At 38.0% G+C, this 20,029-nt stretch overlaps 1 protein-coding gene across 1 annotated transcript in view; it reads left to right on the top strand.

The window, feature by feature from the left end:
* CD96 (CD96 molecule) overlaps positions 1-20,029 on the top strand; it is a 120,999-nt gene that overhangs the window by 87,553 nt on the left and 13,417 nt on the right. Inside the window, exons 10-14 of the mRNA XM_036745645.1 lie at positions 762-836; positions 1,607-1,675; positions 2,382-2,447; positions 11,802-11,864; positions 13,896-13,955. Of these exons, the coding sequence (XP_036601540.1) occupies positions 762-836; positions 1,607-1,675; positions 2,382-2,447; positions 11,802-11,864; positions 13,896-13,955 (333 nt within the window). The remainder of the gene's footprint in view (positions 1-761; positions 837-1,606; positions 1,676-2,381; positions 2,448-11,801; positions 11,865-13,895; positions 13,956-20,029) is intronic.

Raw genomic sequence — 20,029 nt, 5'->3', positions numbered from 1 at the left:
TGAAACAGTTGTATTGCAAGTCTGAGACACAGAGATGAACGCAATAGCACTTTATCTATGTACCTAGTATAGTTGTAAAGCAGACTTTTCCTGGTCTGGTTTGATTCTAGAGCTGTCCTGGTTCCCTAGCAGGCTATCTTTTGTGTGGTTGGATCAGAGCAGACTTCTGCCAACTGTATATTGTATTAGATTGAAAAGACTCCATCCCCATCCTCACAGCTGGCAAAGTCTTGGCAGGGGGAGGAGAAAGCAAACTTTGTTGAACCCTTCATTGATTCCAAGGGAGGTCTCATAGAACCACTAACCGATTATGGCCTTATTTTGCATCATATATCTAAGCTTTCTTGCCTATTGAGTACAGTTCTTTGCATTTCACTTTATCTCATTTACAAGGTTGATTTTCAGTGACCACAGCCCAGGCCTTCTAGCTCAGTTGTGAAGTGATGGATCATGAATTTAGAATCTTCATCTGCCTGCTGAGAATTAGAACAGAAGAGGAGCAGCCTGGACTGGAAATTCAGTTCCAGTCCCAGCTCTATCACTAATTAGCAATGTGACCCTGTGATGGTCATATTACCTCCCTGGGCTTTAGTATCCTCATCTGTAAAATGGAGATGTTTGCTTGGGCAATCTCTAAGGTCCCTTCTAACTATATTGTTCTGTGCTCTGTATTCTATCCCCCCACCCAAGTCTATAAAGAAATAATGACAAGCATAAACATAAAGAGATGTAACAGTTTGGGAATTCTGTTTTGAAAACAGAGTACCTCAGTACAACTTCACCAACCCTGGAAGAGATGAGTTCCACGCTATCAAATCCAGACTCCACTTCCCATAGTAAGTATAACCAAGGCTCATTACTTGGCTCTGAATATTTAACACACCCACCAGGTCTATAAGGAAAACAGGGCTGAGGTCTGGGCAAAAAGCCCATTTAAATAGTACTCTTCATTGGCTTTTGATATTTCTTGGGTTTCAAGTTAGAATTATAGCCAGTAATCGGATGCTCTCTATATTGATATAAATACCACTTTGTTTAAAAAAAGCATTTGTTGTCCTGTAGTATTTTCTATCTGCCTAAGAATTTTGCTATTACTTTCTCATTAGTCTTCACAATACTTCCAGGATCTGGGTTGATGACAAGTGCTGAGAGTTGAAGCAATTTCCCCTTCATCCTCCAGCAAAACAGGCTAGCATTAAAACTTAAAGCTATATATGCTAACCCTTCTGACTGTGTACAGCAACTCGTTCCAGGGATGTCTATTGTTTCAGCATGAGGCACCTTTATAAAACGTTGATATCAGTTCTTTCTAAATTTATTAAAATCTCCAGATATAGATAGAAGTCTTTATGTAAATACAAAAAAAATCCAAAACACAAAACAACTTCCAGATTATGATTTTACATTCTTCGTCATCACCATCATCTTCATCTTCCTATTGATTCAGACTAATCATCTGTGATTTCGTTTACTCAATGGCTCAAAGCAACAACTCAGATTTCTCCTAAATCAGTCACATAGGATGAAAAGCTTAAGCATGAAAACTTCATAAAATAAACTTAGGGAACACTTTTTTTGCTTCCTTATTTTGTTTTTGTATTTTCAGGCCACCAGTTCAATACTAGCATAACTACACAAAGTTATCCAGACCATAGCAAGATGGAAACAGAACCAAGTAAGTGCAATGATCAGTCTTTCTCAGCTCATTATCTTGCTCAAAGGGGTCTATACTCCGGACAAACTGGAATGGGAAATGAAAGGAAATCATATAGCCTTTCCTGTAGCTGTGTGTGTGTGGGGGGGGTGCACGCACATGTGTACATGTGTGTGTATGTGTGTTTGCAGGTGTGTGTGTATGGAGGGGTATTTGGAATGGATATGGCTGTGAAGATGTGTGGGGGCTTTGCTGGAATCCCTGTAACTTCTATCATGGCCTAGCCAAATAAAAGAGTAACCAACAAAATAATGACCAATTGGTCACTATGTACAAAGGTTGAATGTGTGCTGCCTCCTAGTGGTTCCAGTCAATATCTGAGACAGAGAAGAAGTTGTATAGAAAGAAGGCAGATCATTGAGTAGAGTATAAGGGAGGGTTGCAAATGCCCCAGATCCAGAGCTCTAATTGCTTTACTACTCTCAGAGGAATGGGAATTTCGAGTTTGTTGAAAGTTCCAGAAACCTCCCGGGGCAAATGGTTTTCTTCAGAAGCAGCAACTCAGGCTTTTGCTGTTATTTTCCCTAATCTAATACAGTAAAAAGCAACAACTCATATTTCTCCTGAAACAGTTGCAAAGGGCGAAAGGCTTAAGTAAGAAAACTTCATAAAATAAACTTGGGGAACAGTTTTTGGTTTGCTTGTTTTTGGTTTTTTGTACTTTCAGCCCACCAGTACAATTCCAGTACCACACAAAGCTATCCAGACCATAGCGAGAAGGAAACAGAACCAAGTAAGTGCAATGATCAATCTTTCTAAGCTCATTAACCTGCACGGAGCAGTCTATAGGCAAACTGGAACAAGAAATGAAAGGAAATCATGTGACACCTCTGCCAACTAGACTCAAGAGTTGGGAAGACCTGAGTTTGAATTCCATCTCAGAAACTTACTAATTGTGTGACCTTGGGCAAGTCTCTTCACCTTGTGATCCTCTATTTCCTCATCTATAAAAATGAGGGGTTGGACTTGCTGACCTCTAAGGTCCATTCCAATTCCAAATCTGTCACCCTAGATGTTCTCTTGGTTGAATTTGTGAAAAGGAAAAGAGCAAAGTCAGGGAGGAACTCACCTCAGTGGGACATCTGAGTTAACCTATTATTCTTACTAACTATAACAGATGTAAAGCTTTATTGTTTCTACCTGATAATAGACTCAAGGTGTAGTCAGTACACTCTTTAAATTTGATGCCCTGGACAAAGCTCCAGTCTCATCACCATCCTCAGAACACCAATCAGGTTTTGTTTGCCATTAATAGCCCTGGCAAAATGGAAGAACTGCATCAACAGCTATGACCAGGCCAGCTATTTCCTTGCTCTAACAGCCTTTTCAAAATCTGAGACTCTTGTGATTCCATGATTCTTTTTTGCCCTGGAGGCTGTGAGATTCCAGTCCAAAAATGCTTTGAAAATCACTATGGTCACTCTTGGCATTTTCAAAATATTATAGATGGAGAGAAAAGCTAAACTCTTCCCTTTTGCCTCTTCTGCCACCTAAAAACTGATTGTGTGGCATGGAAGTAGAAAGAATAGTGGATTTGGAGGAGATCTAGGTGCCAGTCCTAGCTCTTTCACTTGTTTACTGTGTGACTCTGGTCCGTCCTTTCTTCCTTCCTTCCTTCCTTTCTTTCTTTTCTCTCCCATTTCACTCTGAGGCTCATGGAGTGGACCACAATAAGCTCCACTTAATGGGTATGTTTTGGGCCCTCCTGGCTCGGAGTGAATGTCAATGGTAATTGTTTCTCTTTTGATAGGCAACCCTGAGGGTCTTCCCCTCCCAGTTGATTTTTTTTTCCTTTTTTCTAATTACAGGGGCCATTATTTTACTCACTCCTTTAAGAGGCCCATTCACTGAATGGGTATTACCTCACTCTAAGTGAGTACCTGAAAAAACCTACCTAAAAGGGCCAGGGTCTCCCATTGTGTCCTGGGCCATCTCCAGTCATCCTGATCCATTTCTGGCCACTGGACCCAGATGGCTCTGGAGGAGAAAGTGAGGCTGGTGACTTTGCACAGCCTTCCCTCACTCAAATCCAAGTCAACTGCAAGTCATGTCATCATTTCCCTCATGTCATGGTCCTCTTCGGGAACGAAGGACAAACTCAACCTGTGTGATGCAGGACAAATCCTTTCGCTTCCATGACCTTCAGTTTCTTCATGTGTAAAATAACATTTGCACTACCCATCTGTGAGGCAAATATCCCATAGTCTGTAAACTGCTACATAAATGTGAGTGATTATTGTGAGCTACTATTAATTTGAGCTCAGAAAAATCGATCTCATACTTGTAAATAAATCCATTGCTGCAATGATAGTTTCCACTAAGTGACTTTGGAGACAAATAAGTTTTGTTGGCAATGCAGGCAATACTTACAGGGCTTTACTTAGGCAAGAATAAGAAAGTCTACAGCTTTCTAACTCATGGCCATCTTTTTTTTTCTGACAAGCTTTGAGGAAAAATTCCCTCCTACAAGCTGAGCCATTTGTAACAGTTCACAAAAACAAATTAGGATCCAACGAGCTAATATTGATTGCTCCTTCTCAAACTGTTTTTGAAACATGTTCTACTTGTTGGATAGGACTGTAATGTGGCATCTGATATTAGATGACACATTTGGCAAGATTCATGACAGGCATTGGTAATTGGATTTTTTCCCTCATAGTATGTTTATTTCGATGGGTTTTTGAAATGCGAAGCAGCAGGAAAAAAAGAATGAGAACAAATAGATTTCTAGTGAAACAAACTCAATAACAATGCTTAAGGAGCATTTTTTATGTGCTAACCAGTATGCTGCATGTAACATTTAGTATTCATGTGTATTAATAATTCATATTTAACGCACTTGAAGGCATTCAAACCATTTTCCTCACAATCACCCTATGAAGAAGGTAATATAAGTATTATTATCCACATTTTACAAACGAGGAAACTATGGCAGAGAGAATTCAAGTGCCTTGCCCATGGTCACGTGGTTAATAAATGACTGATGCAGGACTAGAAGTCATATCTGCTGATTTCAAGCTAGTGCAATAGTGAATAAGACTTTGCAGCACTCCCGGAAAACCATCCTAAAGGTGATCGCATCTAGGCAATGCAACTTGAGTCCATTTTCTTGTATGTGAAAAATAAAAAATCAGCCTGGCATGGCATGGAGACAGTTGGCCTTGAGGCAGAAAGAGATCTGGCATTAAGTCTTGCCTCTGACGCATATTGACTGGGTGACTGATGGCATATCATTGAACCTCTCTGTGTCTGAGGCAACTCTCTTAAGACTGTAAGTGGCAAAATATGTCCAATCTGCATTGGCAGAAGAAACTCCCCATCTGGAGCTCTCTATACCCATGAAGTCATAGGTCTGCTAAAAATAAAATAAAATAAAAGTAAATGTAATGTTAACCAAAAGTCACAACTCCACAAGATATGGGTAGTAATTTGATTTATTACAAAAGAAAGGCACATGATGTGAAAAGTCCTTATACCAAAGAGTCTGCCTCATAGACAATGCCTTCGATATTTATGGGTACCACAAAAGGGGGAGGCAACATAGGAAGAGCAGAAGGTGATCCTCTCCCAAATGGGAGTGGCATGAAAAAAGGAAGGGAACAGTAGGGTAGGGGGACCAAGAGGGAGCAAGAGGGCTGAGGAACTTCAGACCATGGAGGGAGAATATTCTGTTTATTTGAAAGGGTCTCAGCTGCATAGTTTATCGGGCTGAGTCAGCCTGGCTAGAGCCAGGACATCGAGAGTTTAACGAAGTTCAGTTGCAAATGATCATTATTAAGTTAGTTCAGGGGGCTTTGTCTCTTGAAAATAGGACAACTCAAGAAAACAAGTTGAGGAGGCCCCTTCATAGTAAAAAAATTTAAGTCTTACCCCTTTCTGTCCTAAGTCCCAGAGCACACATTTTCTCCAACAGATTACTCAAGGAGTTTTTTTTCCCCTTTCCTTCTTGGTTCCATCCTGCTTCTCTCCTTTGTGTAAAATAAAATGAATCTTCCCCTCAATAATCTTAGTCTTCTGAGAAGGCAAATAGCTCCCATCAGTGGCCCAGATTCCATCTCTGGATTCAGGCTGAACGCAGTCCTAGTTAGGAACTCTGCATACTGGTCTCCACTTCTGAAATCTCCAACTCTCTTAGCTAAAATTGGTTTCATGCTTCAAAGAAATATTAGGTGCTTATAAGATGCAAAGATTTTGCTGGGCACTGGGAATAAGAAGATAAATGACACAGATTTTGCTCTCAAGAAGTTTATAGTCTAATTAATGTGGAACAGGGAGAAGGGGAAGACATATAAAAGAATATGTTAATGCAAATACAACAAATATAATATAAGTGATATTGGGCAAATCTCTTAACAGAGCTCAATCTCTATTTCGTTGTCTACAAATGAACACAATAATAATACCTACTTTAAAGGGTTATTGTGAAAATCAAATGTGATAATATATGTGAGTTCTTTGCAAACCTTTAAGTGCTGTATAAATGTTAGCTAATATCTACCATCCTCATATTATAAGGGCAGATACAGTAAGTGTGAAACAGAACAATTTGAAGAATACCACTGTTCCTTTAGAGGAAGAAAGAGAGGTCCAGGAAGACTTCAAGAAGAGGGGAAACCAGAGTTGAAAACTGAATGAAGGAGGAACTTCAAAATGTGAAAATTAGATTGAGTGGGTAGAGGGGAGGCAGGTGGCACAATGGATAATGCATTATAGCCTTAGAGAATCAACTGGAGTACTGAAAGGTGCCTAAGACCCTTGCCTAGGGTCATGTAGACAGTGCAAGATAGAAAGCTATTGATCCCCTGGAAGGTCTGCCATATCCACAAAGCATAGTCGGTGATCTAAACCCTTCAATCACTAGGAGAAGGCTGGGAGGGGTGAGTGAAAGTGAGAAGTGATGGTGAGAAAAGGTAGACTCCAAAAGGGAGGTATTACAACAATAAGATGCTCAGGTAATAATCTAGAGCTGGGTGAGAGAATTAGGATGCTAATGTAGTACTAGTGAGAAGAGGACAACAAAGCAAAGGAATCCACCATGGGAAGAAATGCCTCCTACATGTCAGTGCCCTGGACCAAAACTCCAGATGCTTCACTCCAGGGGGCTGCTCAAAGATGAAAGCTCCAGATGCTCCATCCTAGGGGGCTGCCCAAAGATGAATGGAATTAATTTTTGAAATCCATTTCTAAAAGTCCTTTCTCTTAAGGTTTTTTTCAAGTATTTCTATGACTGTATTACTTTTATTTCACTCTAATGCTATTTAACAAATAGAGCTACTCAGGCCTCACTGAGACATCTATCGTCTCAATCTGAAAAATGCATTTCCCCCACAAATCCAGCTTGTGTAAAAGCTGTATTTTGCCTATAAATCATGCTGTTTTTCAATACATACATATTATATGAGGCCATCACCAGTGATCTTAACCTTTTTCTTGCCACTGGACTTCAATGACTCTGGAGGAGAGAGTGAGGCTGAGAACTTTGTGCAGCTCTGCCCTGACTCATATCCAATTCACGTGCAAGTCATCACCCTCAGATGTCATTGGTCCTCTTTGAGAACAAAGGAATGACAATTATATACATACATAAATACATGTTTATTCTTTAATGAAATTACAATTTCAGAGATATGGTTACTACCTACAATAATAACAGTTCATAAATTATACATGCTTTGTCATTCTATATAACTTTTTATATCCCCCTTTTCCTAAAAATTTTCCATAGAAAAGATATATAAAGTGCTGGAGACCTTCCTATGGGTTTCATAGCATCTTGTAGGTAGGTGTGTATCACCTCAGTTTTTCATCCATATTCCTCTTTCCATACATTTTTGATGTTATCTTTTATGCCACTTCATATGATTGCCATCAGTAATATGTTACAGATTTCTTATACCCATGATAAAGCTCTTTATTATCCTTTAGGTAACTTGCAATTTTGATTCCTTCAAGATCCTGCTATTCCATGAATCTTAGCCAGATATTACTGCCAGAATATTGGTATGAAAAAAAATTATGTTTGCATGCCAAGTCGCAGCTTGGGTTCTTTGAAAGTACTACAGAATTTCTCAAATGCCCATTCTCTTTCTCCTATTAAATTCTGAGTCCAAGTCATTATCCATCTGCAGTATCTGTCAAGGAAATATATACTGATTGGAAAATTCAGTGAACTACCCATCCAATTACTTATTAGAATCTAGGCCAAATGCCTTCTTATTCAATTTGTTTTTTGATTTTTTGGTTGGTTTGGTTTTATTTTGTTTTTGTAAAAGGATTGTTAGGCTTATCTCTTTTGAATGTTTTCAAATCTCATGAGTAGGTCCTACATTATTCTGGGACTCTCAATTATCAACCCAATGATATCCACAAACAGGATTATCTGTGGGTACATTGTCATCTATAGCCTAACTCTTTTCTATTTGAAGTCTGAGGACAGTCCATGATAGCGGTTAAGCTTATGTCTCTGGTTATAACTTTGGTATATATGTATATGCATATGTATATTGTAAGTCTATATATAGGTGTATTATATGCATATGTGTGTATATATACAGATACATACATATACATATATATATGTTATGTATAGCAGAGTTATAACTCTAGTTAAGCTTATACCTCCCTCGGTTTGGGGTTTTTTTAAATACATCACTTGATATTGATAATTAGAAGATCATTGAACAATATTCTTCCTGTAGTTGTCTTTACAAAGGAATCTGTTAGGATGTTAACATGTGTCTGGGAAATACCTTTTTGGAAGAGAATCTTTAAGGCTATATATGTCAATACATGAAATATATGTACCTTTTTTTTTACCTCCAGATACATGCATGTATTTGTCTACAATAACAAAGAGGCACAAACAATGTAAGATTCTTTAGGGCAAAAGCCATTTTCCCCATTTGCGTTTTTGTAGGACCTGGTAGCAAGGCCCTCTCCCACATGGGTCCCCTTCAGTCCAGGCTATTGCAATTCAAAGGATTCTGTAGATCTGTGTCTACTCAAAAACAAAAGCCCAAGATGTAATGATGTCTTTGCTTTGCTTATCAGATAGAGGGCATCTCACTTTCTGGTCATCAAAAGCAGAAAAAAAAAAAAAACAGAGGATAATTAGTTCAAATAATGGCATTTTAGCAAAGGTTTTTTTTTTAAAGTAATAATTAAATATTCCTCCCCTGAACCTAAGACACATTCTCTCACAAATAACATGTGATTAATGGGAAGATACTGCTTTTGAAGAGGAATAGACTTAGTAAACATGTGTGACCAGGGCATGGTCTCATGTGCCATGAAGTATCTTTCACAGTGTAATCTTTTCTAAACATATGAGCATAAGGTATAATCTCTGGTTGGCCTTGCTCCCTGCTGGTCTGCAGGGGTGGGGAACCTGGGGCCTTGAGGCCACATGTGGCCTTCTAGGTCCTTGGGTGTGGCCTTCTGACTGAGTCTAAGTTTTACAGAACAAATCCTTTTATTAAGGGAATTTGTTCTGTGAAATTTGGATTCAGTTAAAGAGCCATACTTGAGGACCTAGAGGGACACATGGCCTCAAGGCCACAGGTTCCCCACCCCTAATCTAGAGTATTTGATGGTGCTCTGCTGGTCCTGAGGTAGAAGCCAATGGGGCTTCTTTCTGCTCCCAGTTTCTGGATTATGATGGAGTCCCCATTTGAGGTGCTATCCATTTCCCCACCATAGAGTGAGCTATTCCATTTCCTTTTTTTAGCTTAAAGACCAGATGTTCTAAATCATCACACTTCATTTAGAAAGATAGAAACCTTACATGCCTTATCATTATATCAGGGAAAATCCTCAGTGATTCCTCCCTTGAAGATAGATATATGGTTGATAATAGATAAATCTAGAGACAGATAGATAGATCGATCAATAGATAGATAAACGAGCATTTACAAGGTGCCTACTATGTGCTAAGGCACCATGCTAAGCCCTTTACAAATATTATCTTTTTTGATCCTTACAACAATCCTGAAAACTTGGTGCTGTTATTATCCCTGTTTTATAGTTGAGGAAACTGAGTCAGTCAGAGATTAAGCGATTTGCTTAGGGTCACACAGCTAATAAGTGTCTGAGGGTGGATTTGAACTCAAATCTTCCTCACTGCAAATCCAGGGCTCTATCCAGTATACTACCTACCTGTCCTTCATGTAGGTTGGGGGCCAAAGGTGTCTACCTGTGGAATGAGTATTTTCTCTTCCAAAAGAGACTCCAGGCCACAGATGCTAAGCTCTCTAGAATGTAAATGTTGCCTCCTCCTGTAGAGTATATATTCCTCAAGGACATGGGCTGTTTTTGCTTTTGTATCTTTGGTCCTTAATCCAGTGCTTAGTGCAATGCAGATGCTTAATGAATGCTTATTGATTTGGAATACCAGGCATCCCCAGTTAACCACTACCATTAGGCTTATCTATTTTATTTTTACCTCAGCTTCCTGATTAGAGGGCAGTGCTTTATTAGAGGCCTCACACTCTGACTTAAGGTTAGAAATTCCTTGTGACTCCCTGATTAATTTCAGAATGTTAAATTGTACTGCATCGGCATCTATTTAGAAGCTTCTCCTCTGGAAAACTGTCAAAGGCTTTCTGGGTTGAAGGCCTCCTCAATTCCTCAAACCCAATACTTTTTTATCTCCCATACAAAGGAATGGAAAGGGGAATAAGAAGGGCAAAGAAAGAGAAAACTAAGATCATTGTTTTTCAACTACTTTTAATATGTATGTGACTAAGAACCAACTGCTTATTATCTATATCCTTAGCACCTAACAAGCACAGTGTTTTGTATATAATAGGCACTTAATATTTATTTTTTAATTAGCTAGCTTGCTAGCTAGATGTGATTTTTAAAGAGCTCTCATTTTCAGGGTATTTTCTATTTCTGAACTACTATAGTATCTTCCTTGCCAAATGCAGGCAATAAGCACAATGAGCTTTTAGATGTTGAAAGATGAAACTAAAAGCCATATGTTCTACTGAGTTTCATGATATCCTGTCAGGGGAGGGCCTATTACTAATATCTCTAGAAGTTTTACCCAACAGCTAACACCTTGACTGAGGACCATGCTTTAACGACTGAGCTCTAATATCTTTTCTAGTTCTAACAGTCTGTGATTCCATGACCAAAAACAGTTCTAGTTATCATAATGGAATTTGCAGAAATAAAATCAGTGGTATGAGCAGCTCCTTAACTAAACACATGTCTCCTAAATAAAAATAAGCATTTCCCCCCCCACTTTAGTGAATGATGGTTTTATTTTAGTGGAGTCAAAGAATCTTAGTTCAAATCCTACCTCTGACAGTTACAAACTGCACAACCCTATAGAAGTCTTCTAACCTCACTGAGCCTTGATTTCCTCATCTGTAAAATGGAAAAGTTAGAAGTTGGTCCAGATGGCCTTCAAAGTCCCTTCCAGCTCAAAATCTATAATCCTATGATCCTAGTCGTGCCCTATTACTACATTCTCCCCTCCACACCAGCTTCAATTTCCACTCTGTCTTTGTGCATCCACTCCCACTTTTGAAGTGACAGAAGTAATCCCTCCCTATATACTTGACTTCCAGTTCTGTAGCTCTCCCTGCTGTTGCCAGATTTGAGATGACTTTTTAAAAGTGCTTTCCATTGGACCGTTCTGGATCACCAGCACACATTCAGGCAGCAAACATCTATTAAACATTTGCTGTGTTCTAGGTGATGGTAGAGATGCAAAGTTTGGAAAACAAACATGGTAAAATTTACAGAAATAAAATTAGTAATAGGAACAACTCATCAACCAGATATAAGTGGGCAACAGTCTTGTGAGTTAGGTAGTACAACCATTCTTATCCCCATTTTACAGATGAAAAAGTGTAAGATCAGAGGAATTAAATGACCTGACCAAGATAACACGGAAAATGTGTCCTGTCAGAACTTGACTCCAAGTCCAGTGGTTTCTCTACTTTGTCAAAATACTCTTCCTGGTCAAAAAATAAATTTAGCTAAGAAACACTTTTTCCTTAAGAAAACTTAATTAAGAAACTTTTTTCTTAGAAAAAAAGTTAGATTGAGTCTCTTGAACTGTTTTTTTCTTGAACAGATCTGTGGCTGTTCACTTTGAGCTACAACTCATCCCCTTCAGAAGCAGGCACAACATTGAATGGTATGTACTCTACAAGGATTTAGAGGGGGGTGGGTCTGGTCCATTCAATATAAGTGCAGTTGAAAGCAGCAAAAAACTACTGGTGGCATGATAAGAAGCAATGCACACATAAGCACTTGAATATATTTTTGATGGTGGTCGTGGCAGTGAAGAAGATGCTTATGAATTAATATTAAGAAGGAAAAAAACAAAATACTTCTCAACTACTGATAGTGAAGAGTCAGAATCATCCTAAGTCTTGAGTTTCCCTAGGACTTTTTTGAACAAGTCTAAATAATAATATTTACTCCTCCCCCCATTATGTGCATGGAAAACAAATTTCAACAATTCAAAAAGAGTAAATCCAAAAAAAAATGCTTATTTTGATGCTCTCTATGTGATTTGGAAAAGCCCAATGTTTCAATGAGCCTAACCACCTTTTAAACCTGACCTCTCTTGTTTGAAATATGATACAGAAGCTTCTATCAGGCATCCCTAAAGGCTAGTGCTTCTGCAAGAATAGCTTAGAGTTGTCAAAACTCTAATGAAGATTCTTTAGGTACAATATCTCTTTTGCTTTGAATCTTCCTGTTCATCCTTTTTTCCCCTTCAGAATTAAGGAAGGTTATTGGTCTTAGCCAAAAACATTGTTCAGCTCATATTTTCCATTCTGCAAAGCTGTTGGCATAGTTCATAGGCTATCTTATAACAAAGAATATATACAATAGTTCTAGAATGGGCAGATGAGAGAGAGAGAGACAGAGACAGAGAGGCAGAGAGGCAGAGAGACAGAGAGAAAGACACAGAGAGAGAGAACAAACCTGGGTCTAATTCTGATTTTATAACTGGGTCATGTTACAGTTGAGTTTGTCAATCGGATCCCTATGGTCTCAGAGGCTAATAAAGAAGATCACATTTTATTCCCTTCAGCACAACCAGTGAATTACCTGCAGGGACCACAACTGCCAATCTGTTTACTGAAAATGATTAGTCCCATGTTAGCAGTAGGTCTCACACCATATATTTTCCTGCCTTTATGTTTAAATATTATTGTTTTTGTTTTTGTTTTGTTTTTAAAGTCATATTATCCAACTAGGATATCAAAAATGTTGGACAAAAAAATGTTTTTACAAAGGAGACATAGCCTTATGGGCTCTCTGTTGGGAAAACAAAGACCCTCGGTGTCAGAAACTGACCGTGATGAACCGTGTTGTTACTATATAGGAGTATCTGTATGGCTTCCTTTTTCTTAGAGTATTCATCGTTAGCTATTAATCAGTTAGGTTCTTAGGGAGGGGAATTAACTACTTTAATTTCAAAAGTTTTAGAAGGGGCCTTAAAAACCTTCTACTCCAACAGATTCATATATTACAAATGAGAAGGCATGAGTCCAGAAAGGTGAAATCACTTGCCCAGGCAGAAGGCTACAGAGTCAGGTTTGAAACTCAAGCCCTCTAACTCCAAGTCCAGAATTCTTTCCACTGCCTCTGCTTTATTATTATGTCATTTGATTCACTATGAAGGCCTAGGAGACCTCAAGAATGGATTGCTACTGAGACCCAGAGAAGCAAGTTGCTGGCTGAAAGGGAAATATGTTCACCCAAGTTCAAGACTCAATTCAACAAACACTTTATTATAAATGATGAGCTTAATGATCTTAGAAAAATATGGATAGACTTACATGAAATAATGCAAAGCAAAATGAGCAGAACCAAGAGAACACTGTATACAGTAACAGCAATATTGTTTTAAGAACGTGTTTGAGCAAATAAGTCATTTTGAGTATTATAAATACTCAAATTAACTACAAAGGACATATGAAGGAAGATGCCATCTGCATCCAGAGAAACAATTAATAAATAGAAGTATGTATAGAACGATTTTACATATATATATTATGTATTTGTGTCTAGTGGTAATCACCTCTAGAGTGGGGGAAGGAAAATATTAAGAAATTAATTAAGGAAAATATTAAGAAAACTTAAGAAACTTTTTTCTTAGAAAAAAAAATTAGATTGAGTCTCTTGAACTGTTTTTTTTTTTCTTGAACAGATCTGTGGCTGTTCACTTTGAGCTACAACTCATCCCCTTCAGCAGATACAACATTGAATGGTATGTACTCTACAAGGATTTGGATGGGGGCGGGTCTGGTCCATTCAATATAAGTATAGTTGAAAGTAGCAAAAAACTACTGGTGGCATGATAAGAAGCAATGCACACACAAGCACTTGAATATATTTTTGATGGTGGTATATATATATGTATATATATATGCACATATATATACACATATATATATACATATATATACCACCATCAAAAATATATATATATATAAAGGAATAGCAAGTTGTACATAATAGATTTGCAGTTTCATATTTAATCATCTTTTTATTATACTGTTATGGAAATGCTTGTTTTATTTAATAAATTAAAAATAAAATAACTAAATTTTTTTTTAAAATATCCTGCTAAGGGTAAGAAACTTTGCTAGGCAGTAGGGATACAAAGACAGATACAAAACAGTCCTTCCCTCAAAGAACTTATATCCTGCTGGGGTGGTGGAGAGCTGATACTTATACAGAGAGGTAAATACAAAGTAAAATAAAGTCAATTCAAAAGCAAAAGAGCACTTACAAGCTGGGGAGCTGAGAGGAGATCAGAAAAGGTCTCTCGTAGGGAGTGGCTTCTGAGCTGTGATTTCTTTTTTGGGTGGGAGAGGTTCTAGCTGCTAGAGGAATTAGGAATCTCACACAGAAGGAAAAGAGACAGGCATGAGAAAGAGCACACTCTAGGCTCGAGGATCAACCTGTGCAAAACACAGAGACAGGTGATGAAATGTCACGTGTGAAGAAGTTGCAAGAAAACTAGTTTGATTGGACCATAGAGTATGTGAAGGGGAATGATACACAATAAGCTTGGGAAGGTGGGAGCCCGGTTGTAAAGGTCTTTAAATGAAAAATAGAGGAGTTTGTACTTGCTTCTAGAGGTAATACAGAACTATTGGAATTTCTTGAGCAGATAACTGACATGATCAAATCTAGGCTTTAAGAACATCACTTTGGCAGCTGTGTGGAAGATAGATAGAAAAAAGAAGAGCTGAGTCAAAGCAAGACAACAAGCATTTATTTGGTGTTTACTGTGTGCAAGGACTATACTAAATGCTAGGGATACAAGTAGAAGCAAACAGAAAGATGATCTTTTTTCAAATGGGGGAGGTAATATATAAAATGGAGTGAAAAGTGGGCAGGGGATGAAGGTACTTAGCAGAACCCTGGTATTGAAGTCCTCAAGTCCAACTGGGAGGAGAATGAAAGTTGGAACCCTTGGGCCTTTCCTCAAAATGGAAACCTTGAGAGCAACTTACTGATAAGAGAACCCAGGAAAGTGATTGCAATAGTCTAGGCAAGAGGTGATGAGGGCCTTTGGAGGAAGCCAGATATAAGGAAGACATGCATTCTAGATATCAGGGATCACCTGTTCAAAGGTCTGGAGGCAGAAGATATATACTATACTATACCATGCCATGCCATACCATGCCATACCATGCCATACCATGCCATGCCATGCCATGCTATACCATGCCATACCATGCCATGCCATGCCATGCTGCATCATGCCATACTATATCATACTATACCATGCTATGCCATGGCATACCATACTAAACTATACTGTAATATGATATAATAAATACAGAAACAGATGGCAAACCAGTTTGACTGGAATGAAGAGTACAGGAAAAGCAGTAATAGAAAGGTAAGTGGAAGCCAGATTGAGAGGTGGGAGTAGGGGAGAGGGGGAATTTAAATATCAAATAGAGAAGTTTGTATTTTTTTCCTAGTGTCAATAGGGTGTTTGTTACTAATCATTTCAAGTAAGAGGGTGTTTTGAGAATATGAGTTTGGCACCTTGGAGAGGAGAAAGACTGATGGCAAGAAGACAATTTAGGAAGCTACTGCAGTAATGTAGGCAAGAAGTGATGAAGTCATGGTCTATAGGGTAGAGTCAGTGAGACTAGAGAGAAAAGGATACATGCAACACGCATGGTGAAGGGAAGACCAACAAGACTCCCATCTTATTCAATATGGGATCTAAGGGAGAGAGAAGGAGAAAAGATAACTCCAAAGTTGAGAATAGGGCAAGGCTAGAACACTTCCTCTTCATTAACTTCTGACTGGGCTATTTAAATTCTCCAGCAAATAACGTTCACTGTGGTATACTGTGGTGGTAGACTTTAGAGTTTGAAAAGAACCAGTGTTCTTCCTGTAACGGTAATGATTAGCTTGTCCTTGTTTCCTTACTGATGTTTCCACATGGTTGTTGTTGAGTCATTTTTCAGTTGTGTCCAACTCTTCATGACCCACTTGGGGTTTTGTTGGCAAAGATACTGGTGTGGTTTGCCATTTCCTTCTCCAGCTCCTTTTACAGATGAGGAAACTGAGGCAAAGAAGTTTAAGTGACTTGCCCAGGGTCACATAGCTAGTAAAAGTATCTAAGGCCAAATTTGAACTCATGAAGAGGAATCTTCCTGACTCCAGGTCTGGCACTCTACTGCTGCACCACCTAGCTGCCCTTGTACCTACATAACCTGCAGTAATACCAACTGGAAAATGGTCTACAGACTGGAGAGAAGATTTGAGGATCTACTTTTTAAAAATTCTCTTTATTCAGTATGTAATTATGTAACCTTTATTGTATATATTTTACACTGATAAAACACTTTGGGGGTTATGAAAGAAATATAAGGCCCCATTCTCTGCCTTCCTAGAACTTATAATCTAGCAAAAATAACTAAAGAAAATTAATTCAGACTCTGATTTATTTTCTTTTTTGCTCCAATTGTATTATTGTGCCAGTTACCTAATATAAATTAACTGGAAATCATAAACATTGAACATCTTTTCCAATGCCCAGATAGTAAGTGGTTATATGGCCTTGGGTCAATCCTTCATCTTCCAGGCTCTAAGTTACCTCATGTCTGAAATGATAAAGCTGGAATAGATGGTATCTAATGCCCCTTATAGTTTTAAAAACTCTCTGATTCTAACCAATCCCCTTTACTTTATGCTTCATATATTCATATTTCCAGAGATAATTTTCTGTCCTATATCTTTACTCTTATGGGGGAAAATCATAGTGTAACAGTTATACTGCCCTCTATTACTGCATCATTTGCTTGAAAGTTCTTTTTTCACATTTAGCTGGAATTTTAGGTTTAAGATAAACAACTATTTTAAAGATATATGCAAGGATAGATGGATAAATGAAACCCACAGATAATCCAAAGACCTCCTCTCTCTATCTGCCAGATATTGCTCTAGCCAGGGGAATATGTTGATTCTCAGGTCACAGCAAGAAGCAAAAATAATTGCTTCAGCGGTTTTTTTAACCTTTCCTTCCTCCTCTGTGAAATCAGCTTAAGGTTGGGCAGAAAGAGGGAGTCTCTTGGCCCCTCATAATTCAGGGCTTCTTCATTTGGGTTTTGTGAAATTTTTATTTATTTCAATATATATATAATTGATTTCCTTTGTAATCCTCTATATTTTTATTTTTTGCATTTAAATATTTTATACTGAGAAGGGATCTATAAGTTTACCCAGACTATCAAAGAGGTCCAGCACACAAAAAAAGGTTAAGAATCCCTGGGTTAGATCATCCTTACTTGAGGTAATAGAATCCTGGATAACTAAGAAATGACTGGTAAAGAAATCTTGGCTAGAACAGTAGTCTTTGGGTCTCAGGAGATCTTTTCTTTGTAATCGGTAGGATCTCTATTGGGCTTTTCAAGTTCTTCTCTTGTTGGGAGAAAGGTCACCAACAAAAACAACAGAAGATATTCAGGACATGCTGAAAGATCAGGAAGTCCTTACTAGTCCTTATATCTGTCAGAGCTGGGTCATTAATTTTGGTCAAGTTTCATTCTTCATTATAGCATTCTTAGACACATTCTTTTACCTTTACCGGTCCTCTAACCTCAGTCTCCAACTACCTTTCCGCCTTGATTTCACATCTCTCCTTAGGTTTTCTATCTGAATGCTGAATTATACTACTCATTCTTCTCCAAGTCATCTTATCCTCTTCCACCCACCATTACTTGAGCACACTTATTTTATTATTCCCAGACTGCCCTGCTCCCATCCCTGATTTTTGAAATCCTCCTATCTTTCAAGACCCAATTCAAATACCATTTTTCCATGAAATCTCCCCATCTTCCATGAAATTGTCCTATTTAGAAGTGATCTATCACATCTCAGCACTCAAAGCCCCACTCATTTATTTATCATTCAAATTAATTCAATAAATATTTATTGACAGCTTACTATGTGACAGATATTTAGTAAAACAGAGAATCAAGAAAACAAACATTTTCTGCCCTCGAGCAGTTTACATTGTATTGGAGGTAGGGCAGTGGAAATACAGTGTGTGTGTGTGTGTGTGTGTGTGTGTATACACACGCATGCTTACATACATACACACATATATGTATGTGTACATATATATATATACATATATATACATATATATATAGATGGTTAAGTAAAAGAACTCAGAAAGTTATTCAAAATAATTTCTTTTTAAAATAACTTAATGCTTCATTTTTATACTACCTTTATTTCCAAGTGTATATTATTTATATGCATCTAAGTATATCTATATATCTATCTATTGATATATCTATATACCATATATTTAATATATATTTCCAAGTATATATTTCACATATATTATACATTTACATATATTATATATACACGTATACGCACACATATGCCTTTGTTATTAGAATAGTTTGCTGCATACCCACTTGGATATGTGTGTTACGTGTATAAATAACATGTATATGAAATTTGTACTTGGTATATATATGTGTGTGTGTGTGTGTGTGTGTGTATGTGTATATATGTATGTATATGTATATATATACACATACACATATATTTACACATACACACATATATTTCCAAGTAGGCAAGGACCTATTCTCCTAACAGCAAACTATCCCTTATAACAAAGATTTTAAAAGGAGAAAAGAAAAAGTTTTAACAAAGCTAACCAAAGTGTCAACTATGCCTTGACAGTATACGTACTATTCACACACCCACAGTCTTCCACCTTTGCAAAGTAGGAAGGGAGATGCGTTTCTTGAACTTTTTAACAACACCAAGCTTGGCCATTATTGTTACGAGGCATCCAGTCTTTAATTCCCTTTTGTTGTTGTTACTCATGTTCTTTCTGAAGTTATTGTGCAGATAATCAGAATGTCATTTTAGGAGGCGGAGAGTAGTAGCGACTGAAGGAATCAGTAAAATTTCCTGAAGGAGGCAGAGCCTAAGTTGTGCTTTGAAAGAAGCTAGAGATTCTAAAAGGTAGATGTTCTTGTTCTAGTCTGCACAGCCTTGGCACTGGAATGTGTATGCCTGTTGTCTGAGGCCTAGCCTAGCTAAAGCCTGAGAGACATAATTTTTAGCCATAGGTAAGGGTGGGTTTCATGTCAGTTCTAATTGACTTGAGAGCTAATTGCTAAATCTTTAGTGTGGCATTTACATCTCAGGGATCAGCAATGGCTACAAGTCAAGGCTTGATTCATTGCTTTCTTGATTGTCTAGACTTCAGGAAATGTTAATAATGAAGATTAAACTTAAAAGTTTTGTACATACTTTTTTTCCCCCTGGAGAGCCTAGGTGTTTAAACATTTGCCAGCACACCCCTGCTTGGTCTATAAATTTTGTTTGAACTCAGCAAGATTTTAATGAAGTTATCATCAGACTGGAGGTCTGGTGACTGTAGGATAATAAATAATGAAGAGGAAGAAGGAAGAAGAAGAGGAGGAGGAGGATGAAGGAGAGAACAGAGGAAAAGGAGGATGAAGAAGGGGAGAAAGGAGGAGAAAAGAGGAAAAAGAGGAGGAGGGGAAAGGAGGAGGAGAAAGGAGGAGGAAGAAGAAGAGGAGGAGGATGAGGAAGAGGAGGAAGGGGAAAGAGAAGGAGGAAGAAGAGGAGGAAGAAGGAGAGGAGGAAGAAGGAAAAGAAGAAGGAAGAGGAGAAGGAGGAGAAAGAAGAGGAGGACAAGAAGAAGAGGTAGAAAAAGAGAAGAAGAAGGAGGGGAAGAGGGAGGGGGAGGATGGCAATAGGCATTTATATAGTGTTTTAAGATTTGCAAAGTGCACTCCTCTAGACTTCATC

Source organism: Trichosurus vulpecula, chromosome 2, assembly GCF_011100635.1.
Source record: "Trichosurus vulpecula isolate mTriVul1 chromosome 2, mTriVul1.pri, whole genome shotgun sequence".
Lineage (NCBI taxonomy): Eukaryota > Metazoa > Chordata > Mammalia > Diprotodontia > Phalangeridae > Trichosurus > Trichosurus vulpecula.
Note: the sequence above shows the minus strand (reverse complement) of the source record. Positions and strands in the feature narration are given on the sequence as shown.